The 14,835-nt window shown below is 41.1% G+C and overlaps 1 protein-coding gene across 2 annotated transcripts in view; it reads left to right on the top strand.

Moving 5' to 3' along the window:
* KIF16B (kinesin family member 16B) overlaps nucleotides 1–14,835 on the top strand; it is a 1,684,060-nt gene that overhangs the window by 420,695 nt on the left and 1,248,530 nt on the right. For both annotated transcript variants that reach the window (XM_085612707.1, XM_085612706.1), the window contains exons 8-9: nucleotides 2,907–3,075; nucleotides 3,177–3,308. In XM_085612707.1, coding sequence (XP_085468833.1) covers nucleotides 2,907–3,075; nucleotides 3,177–3,308 — 301 coding nt within the window. The remainder of the gene's footprint in view (nucleotides 1–2,906; nucleotides 3,076–3,176; nucleotides 3,309–14,835) is intronic.

Here is a 14,835-nt window from a genome sequence, read left to right as displayed (position 1 = left end):
CCGCTGAAGGGATATCCATATTCAGAGTGTACTTAACTCATAAAACAATCCACACTGATCAATCGCACTGCGTAGCTAAGAAACTGAAGCTCTCAGTTGTCTCTCATTAACTCCAGAGCACAGAATTGCTATTATTTGAAATACCAGCCTTCAGGAAAAACATGCGCCTTGAACCATTCATTTTCAGGCTGCACACCCAAAATATGTTGAACGTCCTGACACAATACCAAATAAATCTGGAATTTATGTTCACTACCAGCTTTTCTAACCAAACTCCACCCCAGTTTAATACTGACTGAATATCAAAAAGCACGAAGAATTTTCTGCGAATATGACTGTTAATTTTAGTATTCCCCATTACACCAATCAAGGGTGAGGTCTTCTTATTGAACCATTGTACTGAGGCACTATGATCACTCCCTAGGGATTGATAGGACGATCACATCCCTCTACAGCCTCGCTGTCTCATTGCTAACTGCTCCTATAATGGATTAATTACTAAAGGACATTTGCGGGCTACCTCCACCTGATGTGGAGCAAGAACTCTTGTTTTTTAATACCCATTTAGTATGTCTTGACGGTGTGCTCATTTGATGTGCCTCCAGTTTTAGGGGACTAGTGCAACTGATTTGTTAGTTGTGTTCATGAATTTTCTACTGTTCTACTGCCTACTTACACACAATTGTCTTTCCTTTAACTGAACATTGGAAGTGCTGTACAGTTTTAAGTGCAAGCACTATTATGCTCCATGTCCTAGTACACGCTATATTTTAACCTTAATTATTAAATAAACCCATAGCTGAACCCACACCTAAGCAAACAACACAGGTAGCACAGTATAACACAATAGATTCTCCAATTCTAAACTCGGACGCAGTCAACACAGTGACAAAGTACTTTTATTCTTGTGTCACTCTTCAGCAGGATTCAGCACAGCTGTGCCACTGTTTTGCCTCTAATTATGCACACGTAGCTCTTTCAGCATGGAGTGTTTTGATCTCAGCACAGCATTCATATTACCCCTCCAGACACTTGCTTTGCATGCCATACCATTCTCAGTTCTACTTTTCTAGTTACCTACCATCGTCAACCCATCCACCGCAGCAACAATCTACTGGCAAGGATGTGCCTTCACCTTCTGACATTTACATCTCCCTTGCACTGGCCTAGTCAACTACGTGTCACCAGCATTTGATTATCTTCCGCATCCAATGTAGGTCATGTTTAATTGAACAACAGAATGAGTTGAAATAAACATGTGGACACTCTTTCGGAAAATAATACAATTTTCTTACTGCCTTCTTTTAGACTAAACACATTGATTACTTAATTTCAGATATCCAAAATGGAAAACTAAATACTTGAACTTCCATTGAGTGTCTGCTTGTACAAAGAACTTGTGCAATTAGAGCTGGGAAGTGCAAATGCAGTTCGTTATGTATGAAAGGTAGTGCGATAATTAAACATGATTTTACCTCTAGACTTTGGTTGAATGGTTTTTAATGCTTGCTGTTTGTAATATGATATCTTTATAGGATTTAATTTCGATTTCAGGGCATAGGTTCTGTTATGCGCCCTACTTTGAGTGAGTTTTAGGAAGGAAGTAATAGATGCGTTTCATCCGGAAGTCTTGAAATCCTCATCTCAGTTGTATCCTCTTTATAGCACCCTACTTCCGCTTAGTCTGAAGGAGAATAAGAACCCAAAATTAAAATAATTATCCCTTAATCTTCACTGTGTCCTCAGTTGACTCCGTGAACTGGAAATTCCTGCACTTAAGGGGGCTTCTAACTCGGGTGTGAACACACTACACAGCTGGGCTTCAAATACATCCACCCTACCACTTCAGAGGTGGCGCCAGATTAGTTCCTTATTGATAAGGGGAAGAGTAGTTGTAGCTTTGTGGGCAGAGCAGGGGGTCCAAAGCTTCAAGTCGCCCTACTCCCACCCCTTTCTTTTTGTATTCACTCAGAGTGAATAATATTCTTAGGCTGTCAGATCTGAGGTTCTGTCGGACCAGAAGAGAGGATGAACAATTCACAAAACTTTGTCTGTACCTAAATTAATTGTAAGTTTGAATTTTGAGGTTGGAATTCTCATCTTCAGATTTTTAGGACTGCTAATTTCGCTTGCTGCTGAGGAAAGGCGCAAGTATGGTGTCTTTTCCACAGTAGTGAATGTGTATGTTTAGTGATGAAATCTGTTTTCTCTAATAAAATATGAAAAATCCACTGCACATGCAGTCCGCAAGGTTTGAGTTGATATCTGTAAAAAATGTTCGTAATTATTTTTAAATGTATTACCAATATGTTTAGAGGTTGGGAAAGCATACACCCCTGCTTCCCACACATGGGAATAGCGAGTATTCTTTATGTGGAAAAATAATTTCGTGGCGGAGAATTAAAAATAGTTCATGTGATAATGTACATATCTGCTGTCTTAACTCTTTGGATTGCATGCCCTGCTGAGGTCTACAGGGTAAGTACACAGACTTTTGAGTATAATTTTTGCAGTTCCCGAAAAGACAGAAATGTGCACACATCATTGACGGAAACTAAGGATGCCTAGATTTTTTTCACTTTTAAACAATCAATATCACTGAACTTGCACCATAAACTTGCTTCCAAATTGTCACTTTGTTTTGAAAGATAATGTATTGTACAATCCTGAATATGCCCTCTTTATGAATGTAGAGTTGAAGAAATTGTTCTTTCCTAGTACCATGATCTATTTTGCTGGAACTTTAGCCATCTGCAGCGAAGTAGTTAAAATATTTAAATGAAGAATACATGAAAGTCACATTTTAGCAGATAACTGCAATTGTGTAATGTTCAAGAAAAAGAAAACTCATTATGTGTTATTTTCTAATTGATGTGTATTTAAAACATATTAATTATTTTCCTTAGGCTAAATTTGATGCTGAAATGCCTTGTGAAACAGTTAGCAAGATTCACCTGGTGGATCTGGCTGGCAGTGAGCGGGCAGATGCCACTGGTGCTACAGGTGTGCGATTGAAAGAAGGAGGCAATATAAACAAATCTCTAGTGACTCTGGGAAATGTCATTTCTGCCTTAGGTATGTCTCTTGGACCGTATTGCATTGCTATTATGAAACTGTTTCAGCATGTGTGCAGTTAATATTATTTTTAACGAATGTGTTTATTTCCCCTTTCACAGCCGATTTATCACTGGATGCTGGAAACTCACTTGCGAGGAAAAAGCAAGTTTTTGTGCCTTACCGGGATTCTGTTCTGACCTGGCTATTAAAAGACAGTCTAGGAGGAAACTCCAAAACCATAATGATTGCCAGTGAGTACGTTTGTTGGTAATTTCCAGCATGAGGTGTCATTGATTGTTTAATAATTGGTATCGAAGAGTTAAGAACACAAGAACAATCAAATACAACATCAGTGGTATATAATACCAAAGAAAACATTCAAAATAATAAAATTGTTCCAAAAAAATGAAAGAAAGAAAAAGGAAGAAAATAAAAAAAATGATATTTAAGGTAAAGGTGAGGAGGAAGAGAGATATGTAGCAAAAGGTAACCACAGTAGATTGGTCTTGATTTTCTGAGATAATGAGAGAATAGAAATAGTATCTATTCGATGTTCACCACAAATACAATTTCACCAAGTTATTATAGACAATTTGGAAATATCTTTCCACCAAGAAAGTATCACCTTAAATGCAATAGCAATAAAAAGATCAAACAACATAGGTTTAGAAGAGAGATTATCAAATTCTGGTGAAATAGTTGCAAAGAAAACATTTTGAATTGATAATTTAACATTACAGTGGGAGTTTTTTAAACATTTTGACCAAATTGTTTCCCAAAATGTAAACACACTGGGACAGTAGTATAGTAAATAAAGTAAAGTCTCTGTAGAAGAAGAACAAGACCAACATAGTGACGATGAGGTGGGGGAGAATTTAAAAATATATTCAGGAGTAATGAGGGCTCGGTTATAAATACAAATATAAGGATTGCGTAATACAAGCAGCTTTAAATGTTTTAAATATTTTAAGCCATAATTTAGTCCAAGTAGGATAAGGGATAGAGAGAGTGATAAGTCAGCTTCCCGCAATAATTCAATAGGAGTTTTGGGACGAATAGGAATGGACTATAATAACATATTGTATAAATAAGCAGCCTTCGGTATGTATTCATGAGAAATGGTGTATGAGGAGTGAGAGATACACCAGGAGAGAAATTATTGGCTGTTAAATAGAATTGAAGGGAGGAGAATATTAAAATGTATTCCTGCAAAAACGTACTTGGTAAATTATATCTTGATTGTAATTGGGGAAAAAGGAATGACTGTGTTGTGTTGTACAAGCTGCTGAATAAACAGAATACCATTCTCTTTCCAGTGTTTATAATAGAAGGCCTTGCACCGAAATTCAGTACATTTGTTATACCAAATAAAGGAAGCAAGGAAACATTAATGCAATTCAAGCCTGAAAAAATAATTTATCTATCAATTATTGTGAATATTTTAGTATAGAATTAGTGGATATAAAAGCACAGTTAGACATGTAAATAACATCAGTAAATGAAAAAATCCTTCAATACAGTAAGTTCATCAAACATAGTCCATCGAGGTATAGAGTATCATAAAAATTGTAGGATTACAAATGTAGAGTGATATAATCTAAATCGGGGAAGCTTATACTACCTACAGTCTTAGGGCGTTTTGAGTTTAGGCAACACAATACTGGAATGTTTATTATTCCCACGAAATATGGTACAAATTGAATTAATTTGAGAAAAATATAATGCAGGTATCTTAAAAGCTAACATAGATACATGACATAGAACAATCATCACCTTAATAGTATCCAGTCTACCCCACCATGATAGATGGAGATGCAATTTCTGCAATGTGAGTTGTAAACCAATAAAAGTATACCTGATTGTGTTGATATAGTAGAAGTAAACCAAATACCCAGATATTTTATTTTGATAGGGCACCAAGTAAAATCAGTATTGGCAAACATATACTGATAACATAAAGAATTTAATGGTAATATTTCAGTCTTTGAAAAATTAAATGTATTCTCAAAGTTCGTTTTATTGAGCATTTTTAGAGAACGAAGACGTACAATATGGTACATTACATCTCTCCCATTAGCCATTTTGAAGCCATTGTTAAATTAGAGTTGCATTTCGTTCTGGGAAGTAATCATACACATGTCCGCACATTCTTAGTGCACAACTTTCTAGTAGAAGAAAAATAAATAACAGAGCCCCAAAAAAACCTCCCCTCCCATCTCCCACGCTAACCAAATTACCTCCCATCAATGGTGACTTGGTGGTGTAAAAAAAGGGGAAAGTAAAAGAAAGGAAGAAGTGGGAAGAAGGGTAGCGGCAGGGATATCAGGCTCTAAGGTTTCTCTTCGGTACCTAGATCGGGAAAGGCTTCCTCACTGGATGCTCCAGCATGTGGTGCATGTGTGTGGGTGAAGGGGACATGCATGAGTGGGTGTTTATCTTCGGGGAGCTTCCATGTGTACCCATCCGGCCTTAAAACTGGAAGAGATGGAGTGCTCTAACTGCGGGGGAATATGTTGTCAATGGTATATCCCTGGATAGATACGATACCAACAGGCCCCAGCTTCCCTCAAAGTTTTAAAAATTATCTCAAAATGTCAGCGATTCGTACCATTATGATGCTTTCCACAATCGTGCCTGCCATTGAGTCAGGGCTGGGGCGTCTTTTTTTCTTACAAGCTGCCGCTATTGCTAGTTTAGCTGCTCCTATGCGCATCCACATCACTGCTTGGTCACCCTTTGCTGGTTTCCTGAGGTCTCATCTCTTACTCCTATCAGTGCAAACTGCAGCGTGGTAGGGATTGGGTAGGCCAGAATTTCTTTGATTGGGGCCAGGATTTCTGACCAGAAGTTTCGGATTGTGGGGCAGTCCCACCAAATATGCCTAAAATCTCCTAGTAGGCCGCAGCTTCTCCAACATAGATCAGATGAGTCTGGGAATCTTTTTTTAGGTCTTAGCGGGTGTAGATTCCAGTTGTAAAGTATCTTATAATGCCCTCCCCTCATTCCTATGGAATGATTATTTTTTCTATATCTCTCCATTCCGTCTTCCACTGATGCTCTGACAACTCGCTCCCACTCATGGTTTCCCACAAGGTGATGTGTCTGGGTCATGGAGAGTGTAGTGTGGAAAGTAGGAGTGCATATATGAAGAAGATAACTCCCTTTGAGGAGCCAGCCCTCTTTACAAAGTTCACTATCGGGGTAAGCTCCCTGGTGGCCACCTCCCTCACTTCTGGTTGTAGTACCCAATGTTTAAGTTGGAGATGATGAAAATGTTCGGAAGCAGGGAGATTAAAGTTGCGTCGGCAGTTCTCAAATATTACGATGTCATAGTTATGAAATAGGTCAGACAGTTTCAGGCAACCGCCTTTCTGCCATTCTTCAAATTGGCCAGGGAAATTCCTGGTTAAAGGGCATTGGTGCATGCGGCGAGGGAAAAAATGTCCACTCCGTCCTGCCCACTACCGCGTCCCACACTCTGAGGGTTGTCTGAGTGGTTGTGCTGAGGTATGCATTGTGAGGGCGGTCCTTCCTAGGCTTCCTGAGCAAGTCCAAAATGGTACGTCCCCCTATGGCTCTATCCATATGCAGCCAGTGTTTGTCTGACTCTCGTAGTGACCACTCAGTTATCACCTGTAGCTGTGCTGCTTTATAATATAACTCAAAGTCCAGTAATGTGACTCCTCCTCTGCTTTTGGGTCGTCTGAGTGAAGCGAAAGATAGTCTCGCCCTCCCATTCTGCCATATGTATCGTGTGATTAGAGTGCGTAATTTTGTGAGAATCACTTTCCAGACTTATGGGGAGAGCTTGGAAGAGGTATAGAAATTTTGGAAGCACTATCATCTTGATCGCATGAATGCAATCTAAACAGGATAAATATAGAGATTTCCATCGTCTAAGTTCTTGCTGTACCTGGTGAAGCACGGCTGGATAGTTGGCCCTTGAGAGGCCTTCCAGCCTTGTCGTTCTTTTGATACCTAGATACGTAATGTTGTGTTTGGCCCATTGGAATCGGAAATCGGTAACTAGGGATTCCACCTCTTTGTCTGACAGTGTTAGATTTAGTGGTGAGGATTTAGATGCATTGATACAGAAACCCGCTACTTCCTCAAAGGCCTGTGGCTCCTTTTGGAGTGCCGTCAATGAGGCTCAAGGTGAAAACAGTGTGAGCAGGGCGTCGTCCGCAAACAACGAGATTTTGTGCTCTGTTGACCCAAATCTGGATCCCACATATCTCTTTTGTAGCTCTGATCCGGGCGTCTAGCGGTTCTTTGCTAAGGGAAAAGAGTAGGGGGGATAATAATGCCTCTTCCCTCTGCTCTTGATGTGGAATGAACATAGTTCGCCATCACCATTTTAATGACTGCTTTGCCAAATCCGAATCTCCCCAGGGCCCAAAAGAGGAATGACCAGTCCACCCTATTGAACGGCTTCTCTGCATCCAGGCCCAGCAGGACAGCCAGAACTCGGAACCTTGATGTTGTTTCTATCAAGTTGATTATCCTACGAACGTTGTTGTGCATCTGCCTGCAATGATGAACCCAGACTGATCCGGCATTAGGTCTTCTAGTCTCGTTGCTGTTATCTTTGACTACAGCTTTGCTTCTATATTTAGAAGCGCGATAGGAATATAGGATGAGCAAAGTTGTGGGTTTTTCCCAGCTTTTGGTATGACTGTGATCAAGGCTTCACTCATCGAGGGTGTCACTGCTGCTCCCATGGCTATATGATTGAAAAGAAGGGTCAGCAGAGGTTTGATTTCTGCTGCGTATGTTTTATAAAAATGGGCTGTTAGGCTATCTGGTCCTGGGGACTTGTGAGGTTTCAACTCAGTTATCACTATCTGCACTTCCTCGTAAAGTTATAGGAGCACTTTGGGAGGGAGACACCTGTGGGAGAATCACAGAGTCAAGGTAAGCGTTTTGGGCTACTGTTTCTGTGGGTGAAGCCCGATACAACTCCGTGTTGAATTGCACAAAAAGCCGCTTTTTAGTTTCGGAGTTATGCAGGGTGCCCCCTTCATCATTGATCCCTTCTATGTATTCCCTTTCTCATTTCACCCTGAGCTGTCTTGCTAGGTGGAACCCTATTTTGTTACCATGTTCATATGAGAGATTTCGCAAACAAAGGAGTGTAAGTTCTGCTCTGTTAGTGTATATGGCAATCAGTTTCCCTTTTAGTGCTGTTAATTTACGGTGTGGATCCCGTGTTGATGCCTGTTTATGTAGCTGTTCCATTGACCTCAAGTCTGATTCTAGTTCTCTCCGCTTCTTTACTCTTTGTTTGTTTAACCTGGAATTAAGTTCCATGCATTTTCCGCTTAGTACTGCTTTAAAGGAGTCCCAGTTATTTAAGGGTGATGTGTCTTGTGGCTGGTTCAATTGAAAATATTCATTAATTGCCCCTCTTAGCTCATCCCTGAGTAGCCTATCACACGTGATAGATGTGGGGAAAAACCACTGCGGGGATCTGGGAGGAGAGGTTCCCCAATGGAGGCTTATCAAGATGGGTGCGTGGTCAGAAATCGTTATGGAGTGGATCTTGACCTCTTGTAGAGTGCCCAGCAGTTCCTGACTGATAAAGATGTAATCCAAGGGCAAATAGGTGCGGTGCATGTGGGAGTAGAAGGAATAATCTTTTGTGGTAGGCGTTCCTCAGCCCCATATCATGTATCGTCTTTTTTAGATTACTGGAGAAGCTACCTGTATTGGTGCGGTGTGAGTGTGTGCTGTCTAGTTCCGAATGCCATGTGAGATTAAAATCTCCCATCAGGATTATCGGGCTCTCAGCGTACCACCTGACTAAGTTCAAAAGAATGTCTATAAAGGCGGGTTGGCCATTATTTGGTGCGTATGCCGCTACGAATGTACAGAGTTTCCCTTTTAGCTTGCCCTTCACTATGACCACACTCCCGTCCTTGTTGGATTTGACCCCTTCAGGCTGGAATTTAGTAGTGGCGTGGAACATTAGTGCCACACCCTTTTTGTTTTGTGTGTGCTGAGGATTGATATATCAAGGGATAACTCATGTGCTCCAGTCTATGGTTGTCCTTCCGTTGAAGGTGTCTCTTGTAACTCCACTACCTCAAATTGTTGGTCAGAGAGGTATTTCCATAGTTTTAGCCATTTAAGTGGAGAGTTTAATCCTCTCACATTCCATGATGTTATGGAGACCATTTCTAATTACACAAGGGGCCCCTCCTCCCCCTGCAGCGCGTCTCCTTGTTGTGTACATATTGGTTACTCCTATCAGCAGAGCCTCCCGGCCCGCCTCCCCCTCGGCTCCTCGAAGTGTGTTCCCTAATTCCTGCCTTCTTCTCTAGTGTGTGAACAATGAGCCTGTCCTTCCTTCCCCAGACAAAAAAAAGAAAGAAAAAAAAAAACAAGTAACTTGAACTGTGAGAAAGTTCCCCCCGAGTAGTGTTGGAATCCTTAGTCCCAACTCATGGTGAATTAAGTACTCAACATACATTGCGACGGGTGAATCGACCAGTGCCTGCTGCCACTGCTGCGTGTCTTTTCTGACCCTGTAAAGCAATGTTTTTTAGTTCAGAGTTCCTCCAGTAATTGCACTCTTTCTGGGAGGTATGGACCTCTATCATGTTCTCGTCTGGGTTGTAAGGGGGTCTTGTAATAACTCCCTTTACTCATCTATCCCCCTCTTTGACTCAAACCTGGATAGATCTCATCAGTATCTACAGTGTCTCTTTCAGCGCTTTAGATCTTCCTCATCTCTGCTAATTCTTCAGGTGTCGCTCCCTCCGTTGGGTTTGCCATTGATTTTTTTTTTTTTCTTTTTGTGTCATCACTGGATCCTGGCGCCTTCTTGCTGTTGGTTGCTGGGTCTACCAATGGCAGTCCCGGGAGCTCCATCGCTTCCTTCAGGTCCGTGACATGTCGAGCTTTATTATTGAACTCAAATGCGAGGCCGAAAGGATATGTCCATCTGTACATATTGTTTTCCGCTTTTAACTTCTCGGTCACAGGCCTAAATTGCTGGCGTCGCAGGAGAGTAGCCTGTGCTAGGTCCTGATATAGGGAGCAAGTGAGGCCCTGGAAGGTTGTTTTCTTTGTTCCGTGCAGCCTTAGAATTGCTTCTTTGACTTTGAAGGAATGAAGCTTGACCAGTACATCCCTCGTGCACCTACTTCCCCCTGGTATTTGCCAGCCTACTCTGTGTACTCTTTCAATTTTTATTATTTGTGTGACCCGGTCCTAATACCTCTGCAAACAGTTCAGTAACAAAAACCTCTAGATCTGGTCACTCTGCTCCCCCCTTTAAGTCCTGGATCCTTATGTTTTCCCACCAGAGTCTATTTTCCAGGTCTTTTCCTTTCAGGAGTGCTACCTCCAGTTGCGAACGTAGCTCTTGAACATTTCCCTGGTTTCTGAGGCTTTTTTGTCAAGTTCTTGCATCTTAGATTTCATATCGAGGACCCTAGTGCCCACAGAGTCTACGTCTCATTGTATGGAGAGATCTGCTTTTAGTTGATCCAGGGAGGCCACCATATCCAACTTTAATTCCGTTCACAATTCTTTTTTAAAGTCTCTGAGGGAGGCCAGCAAGTCTTCCTTAGTGAGCGCCATTTCTCCTTCTGTGTCCTGTCGTGCACTTGTATTTTTTTCCGTTGGTGCCATGTAGCTGGACACTCTATTGATCGTCTTTTTTTAGGGGCATAGAGGCGGTCTCCCTCTCCTCTCTGCTTAATTTCTCTGGTGTGGTTACCGACCTCTCTGTGCGCATCTTTCTAGTGTGTTAGCCGATGGCTCCCTCCCTTAGGACATATGTTCGTCCTGTTTTGTTGCGGTGGTGGGCGCCTGCCTTCTTCTTGATATTATGTAAGGACCTGTTTTGCCCCTCTCGTTGGGAACTTTATTTCACTGCTTCTCGTCGTTCCTCTTTGTGGCGAGCTGCCCTTCAGCTTGAGGATTCCTCCCAGGCTCTTACGTATCCTAAGCCTTCCTCCCAGGTTTGTAATCTTCTTGCTTCAGAGTAGAATGTTTCTGCCTGCGTGGGTCTCTTCCTCCCCGTGTGGTTCCAGATCTCTCTGTGATGCCCTCCTGAACTTACTGTGGCTGTGTCCTTTCAGCCGTCATTTTCAAATCAGGCGTGCCTAATGGTGGTCCTGTTTGTCTGTCTGCCTTGTCTTGCTCTTCTGTTTGCCTCCTTTGTCTTGGCTCCTGCCCCTGCTTTATAGCCTTCTACTTTTGTCTGTGGTAACCCCCTTAACGCCTGCCACCTCACTTTATCCGATGCTTCCTATTCTCGTGGTGTTGCAGCCGCCATTTTAAGGTCAGGCGTCCTTGCTTGCAGGTCTTAATGCCTCCACGCCTGCCTTAACTATGCTATGAGCTTCTTGTGCTGGGCGCCTTTTTCTGCGACACCATATCAGCCATCAGGCCGTAGCCTTGCCCCCAGCGCTGGTCTCTACAGGGTGCTGCTTGGAGTTTGTGCCTCGTGGCCCGGGACCTCCGCTCCCCTCTGCTCCCCGCCGCCTGGCGCTGCTCTGCTCACCTTAATTCGGCTGTTTTGAGGCTCCGGTGATCTGCATTCAGTGAGTCGCTCATTGCAGCTGGAGAAATACGTCCTTGGGTCCCATCTTGTAAGGCGGCTCGGCCGGAGGGCTCAGTCCTGGTCTTCCCAATCAAATCGCTGCCGGGATATTGCTCACGACCCCCATCTTGTCTTGGAGGCAGCCTTTCGCTTGGGTCTCGTTCTGGTCGTATTCCGGCCGCCTCGGGGTCTGATTCGGACACCGCTGTTGTCCCAGACACAACGCTGTGGCAGTGGAGCCGATTTGGATCACGTGCACGTGCACTTGGCCTTCGTGCCTGGCCACACCCCCGAAAATTCAATTTATAACCAGAAATTCAAGAATACAATTGAATTTTGTATAAAAAAGTAGGTAGAGAGGAAAAAGGATTAGTCCTATAATTTAAAATATCATCCGCATACGCTGGCAGTTTGATTTCAGTGGCATTATGTTTGAAACCTGTTAATGTGTATAAAAGCCTTTTTGGCATCCAGAGACCGTGCAGGGAGGGGAGAGTGATATTTTTTTACCATATATGATGATGTTTGAAAGCATTCTAGCATTATCAGCAGGCAGTCTGCCTTTCACAAAACCAGGCTGATCAATTTTTACTAATAAGGGAACAATAGTCGCAAGGCGGTATGTTAGAAGTTTGGCAAATATTTTACAATCATAATTGATTAATAAAGTAGAATGATCATTTTTACAAAGGTCATGGTCTTTATCAGGTTTGGGAATAAGGACAATCAAGGATTCTAGAAAGGAACCAGTGGCCTTGGAGTCTAATACAAAATAAGTAAAAAGTTTAAGTAGTTTAAGAGTAAATATAGAAGAGAAACATTCAATAGCTAAGCCATTGGGTCCTAGAGCCTTGGCTTTTTTTTAAGGATTTGATGGCGTTTGTCATTTCCTGGAGGGTGATGTCACTTCTAATATGTTGTACTTATCAGGTATACTAGGAGGACTAGGAAGTGCATGAAAAAAGTTTGCATATTATGTTCCAAAGGTTTGGTGTCATCTGATTAGAGTAATTAGTAATATTCTTGGAAAGTGGTATCAATATCAGCATTGGAGGTGACAATTTTGATGGTATAGTCCTTCCGAATAGGGCCAATGTTTATACGTTCAGATTAAATTTTTCAAAAATGAGTCAGCATCTTACCCGCTTTGTTTTAGCCACCATGAATTATAGACTTAAATTTTAGGAGAATGTTATAGGCATCAACAGTAGAACGTTTATAAGGGCAGACTTGACTTTAATCAACTTATGTAGAACAGATGATGAATTAGAGGAAAAGTAAGTATGCTCAAGTGTTTTGAGTTGTTGTACTAATGCAACATATTTAGCATGTGCATTTTTTTTTCGTTTAGCTGAATATAGTAAAAGCACGGAAAGCTTCCTTAAAAGCATCCCAGGTATTGAAAATAGAAGTATCTAGGGGATGATTACATTTTAAAAACGCAGTAATAAAGGTAGTAGCCTCTAAAAGAACTTATCAGATAAAAGAAAAATATTAAATTTCCAATGACCAGTCTTGGGATTATTTAGGGATAAATCAAAAGAAGAGGAAACCAGGGCATGATCGAAGATAATAATAGAGCCAATCTCTGAGGACTGAATGGAAGGGAGTAGGGGTTTAGTAACCAAAATATTCTCAAGCAGGTGTAATGTACATTATAGAAAAGTGTAAATTCAGAGGTATCAGGGTTACAAGTTTTCTAAACATCAAATAAAGAACAAGTAGCAATGACAGATTGAAATGCTTTATGGGATTTATCAGGGTTAAATGTACACTTTTCTATACACAGATGTGCAGTCTGTAAAGGGATCTAGCCATTGATTAAAATCTCCGGCAACAATTAGGTTGGGATTATCAATAGATGCTAAAATTATCTTAATATTATTCCAGAAATCTACATCCGGTTTAACGGGACCATAATTATGAAATAAAGAAAGTTGTCACTTATGAATTACAACCGTGACCAATACCCACCGTCCATCATTATCACAATGAGTTGATATAATTTGTGCATGCAACAATTTATGAAAAAGAATGGCAACACCCGCTCTACGATTAATAGCAGGCGAATATACAGATTGGCCTACCCATTGTGATTTTAATTTAAGTGATGCAACATTGTTACAGTGAGTTTTCTGCAAAAAAGCAACTTGTGAAGCAAATCTAGATAAATGAGAAAGTACCTTCTGTCATTTAAGAGGATGGCTGAGACATGGACATTCCACGAGACAACGTTAAACATATTGGGGTTTAGGAGGGAAGAAACAGGAACACGGGTGACAGGCTGAATTGATGCTAAGGGAAACAAAGACACAAGGTTTTAATAAATATATAACATGAATACAATACAAAAATGAAGATAAGAAACCCCAAAAAACTTGCCAAACAAGAAGAATGAAAGGATACAAAAATAAAAGAATGTGAAAGAGATAGTAGTATGAAGAAATAGATTAAGGAGAGAAATCTAGATCTAAAATGAAGAGCAGAGGAAATGAGCATGGGACGTAGCAGCACCAAGAGCAAGATGAGCAGCAGAGAGAAAAACAAAGATATATAGAAAAGATATCAGCCATGGGTAAGAATTATAGGTTGCAAAAAGAAAGAAGGAAAAATATATGGATAGGTGAGATTAAAATTAGAATTTTTTAGGAGCACTTGACAGAGATAACCATAGCTTGATGTGAAATGCTTGGAGAAAAGATTTCAGTTTGACAGGGTCATCAAATGATCAAGAAGAGTCTTCATCAGTAATTTTGCAAAGGCAAGGATGCAGAATGCCACAATGAATGTATAGCTGTCTCATTTGTGGTAAAAGAGCAAGAAATTCCTTCCTTCTGGCATTAGTTGCATTTGAGAGCTCTTGACATATATAAAGATTGTGACGGGACCACATAATACAACTTTTTCCTTTTGCTGTCTGCAACACATGGAACAAATCTGTAACTTCCAAGAAGAGCATTATCATTCCTCTAGGCCTGGAAGAGTGAGGTTGGAAACGACCAAGATGATGTGTGTGATGAATGTTCAGAGTTGGTTCCTGTGGGAGGTCCATAAGCTCAGGAATGAACTTTTTCAAAAAATTAAGGTCAGGACCCTCCAAATCTTCTGAAAGGCGGTATAAATGAAGATTATTACATCTATTTCTATTTTCAAGGTCTCCCTTATGTAGTTCAATTTTTTGGATTTCCTGTTTCAGAAGAGGAATCCTGGTAGTAGCGTCATGT

Source organism: Triturus cristatus, chromosome 6 (genome assembly GCF_964204655.1).
Source record: "Triturus cristatus chromosome 6, aTriCri1.1, whole genome shotgun sequence".
Lineage (NCBI taxonomy): Eukaryota > Metazoa > Chordata > Amphibia > Caudata > Salamandridae > Triturus > Triturus cristatus.
This window is presented reverse-complemented; position numbering and strand designations above follow the sequence as displayed.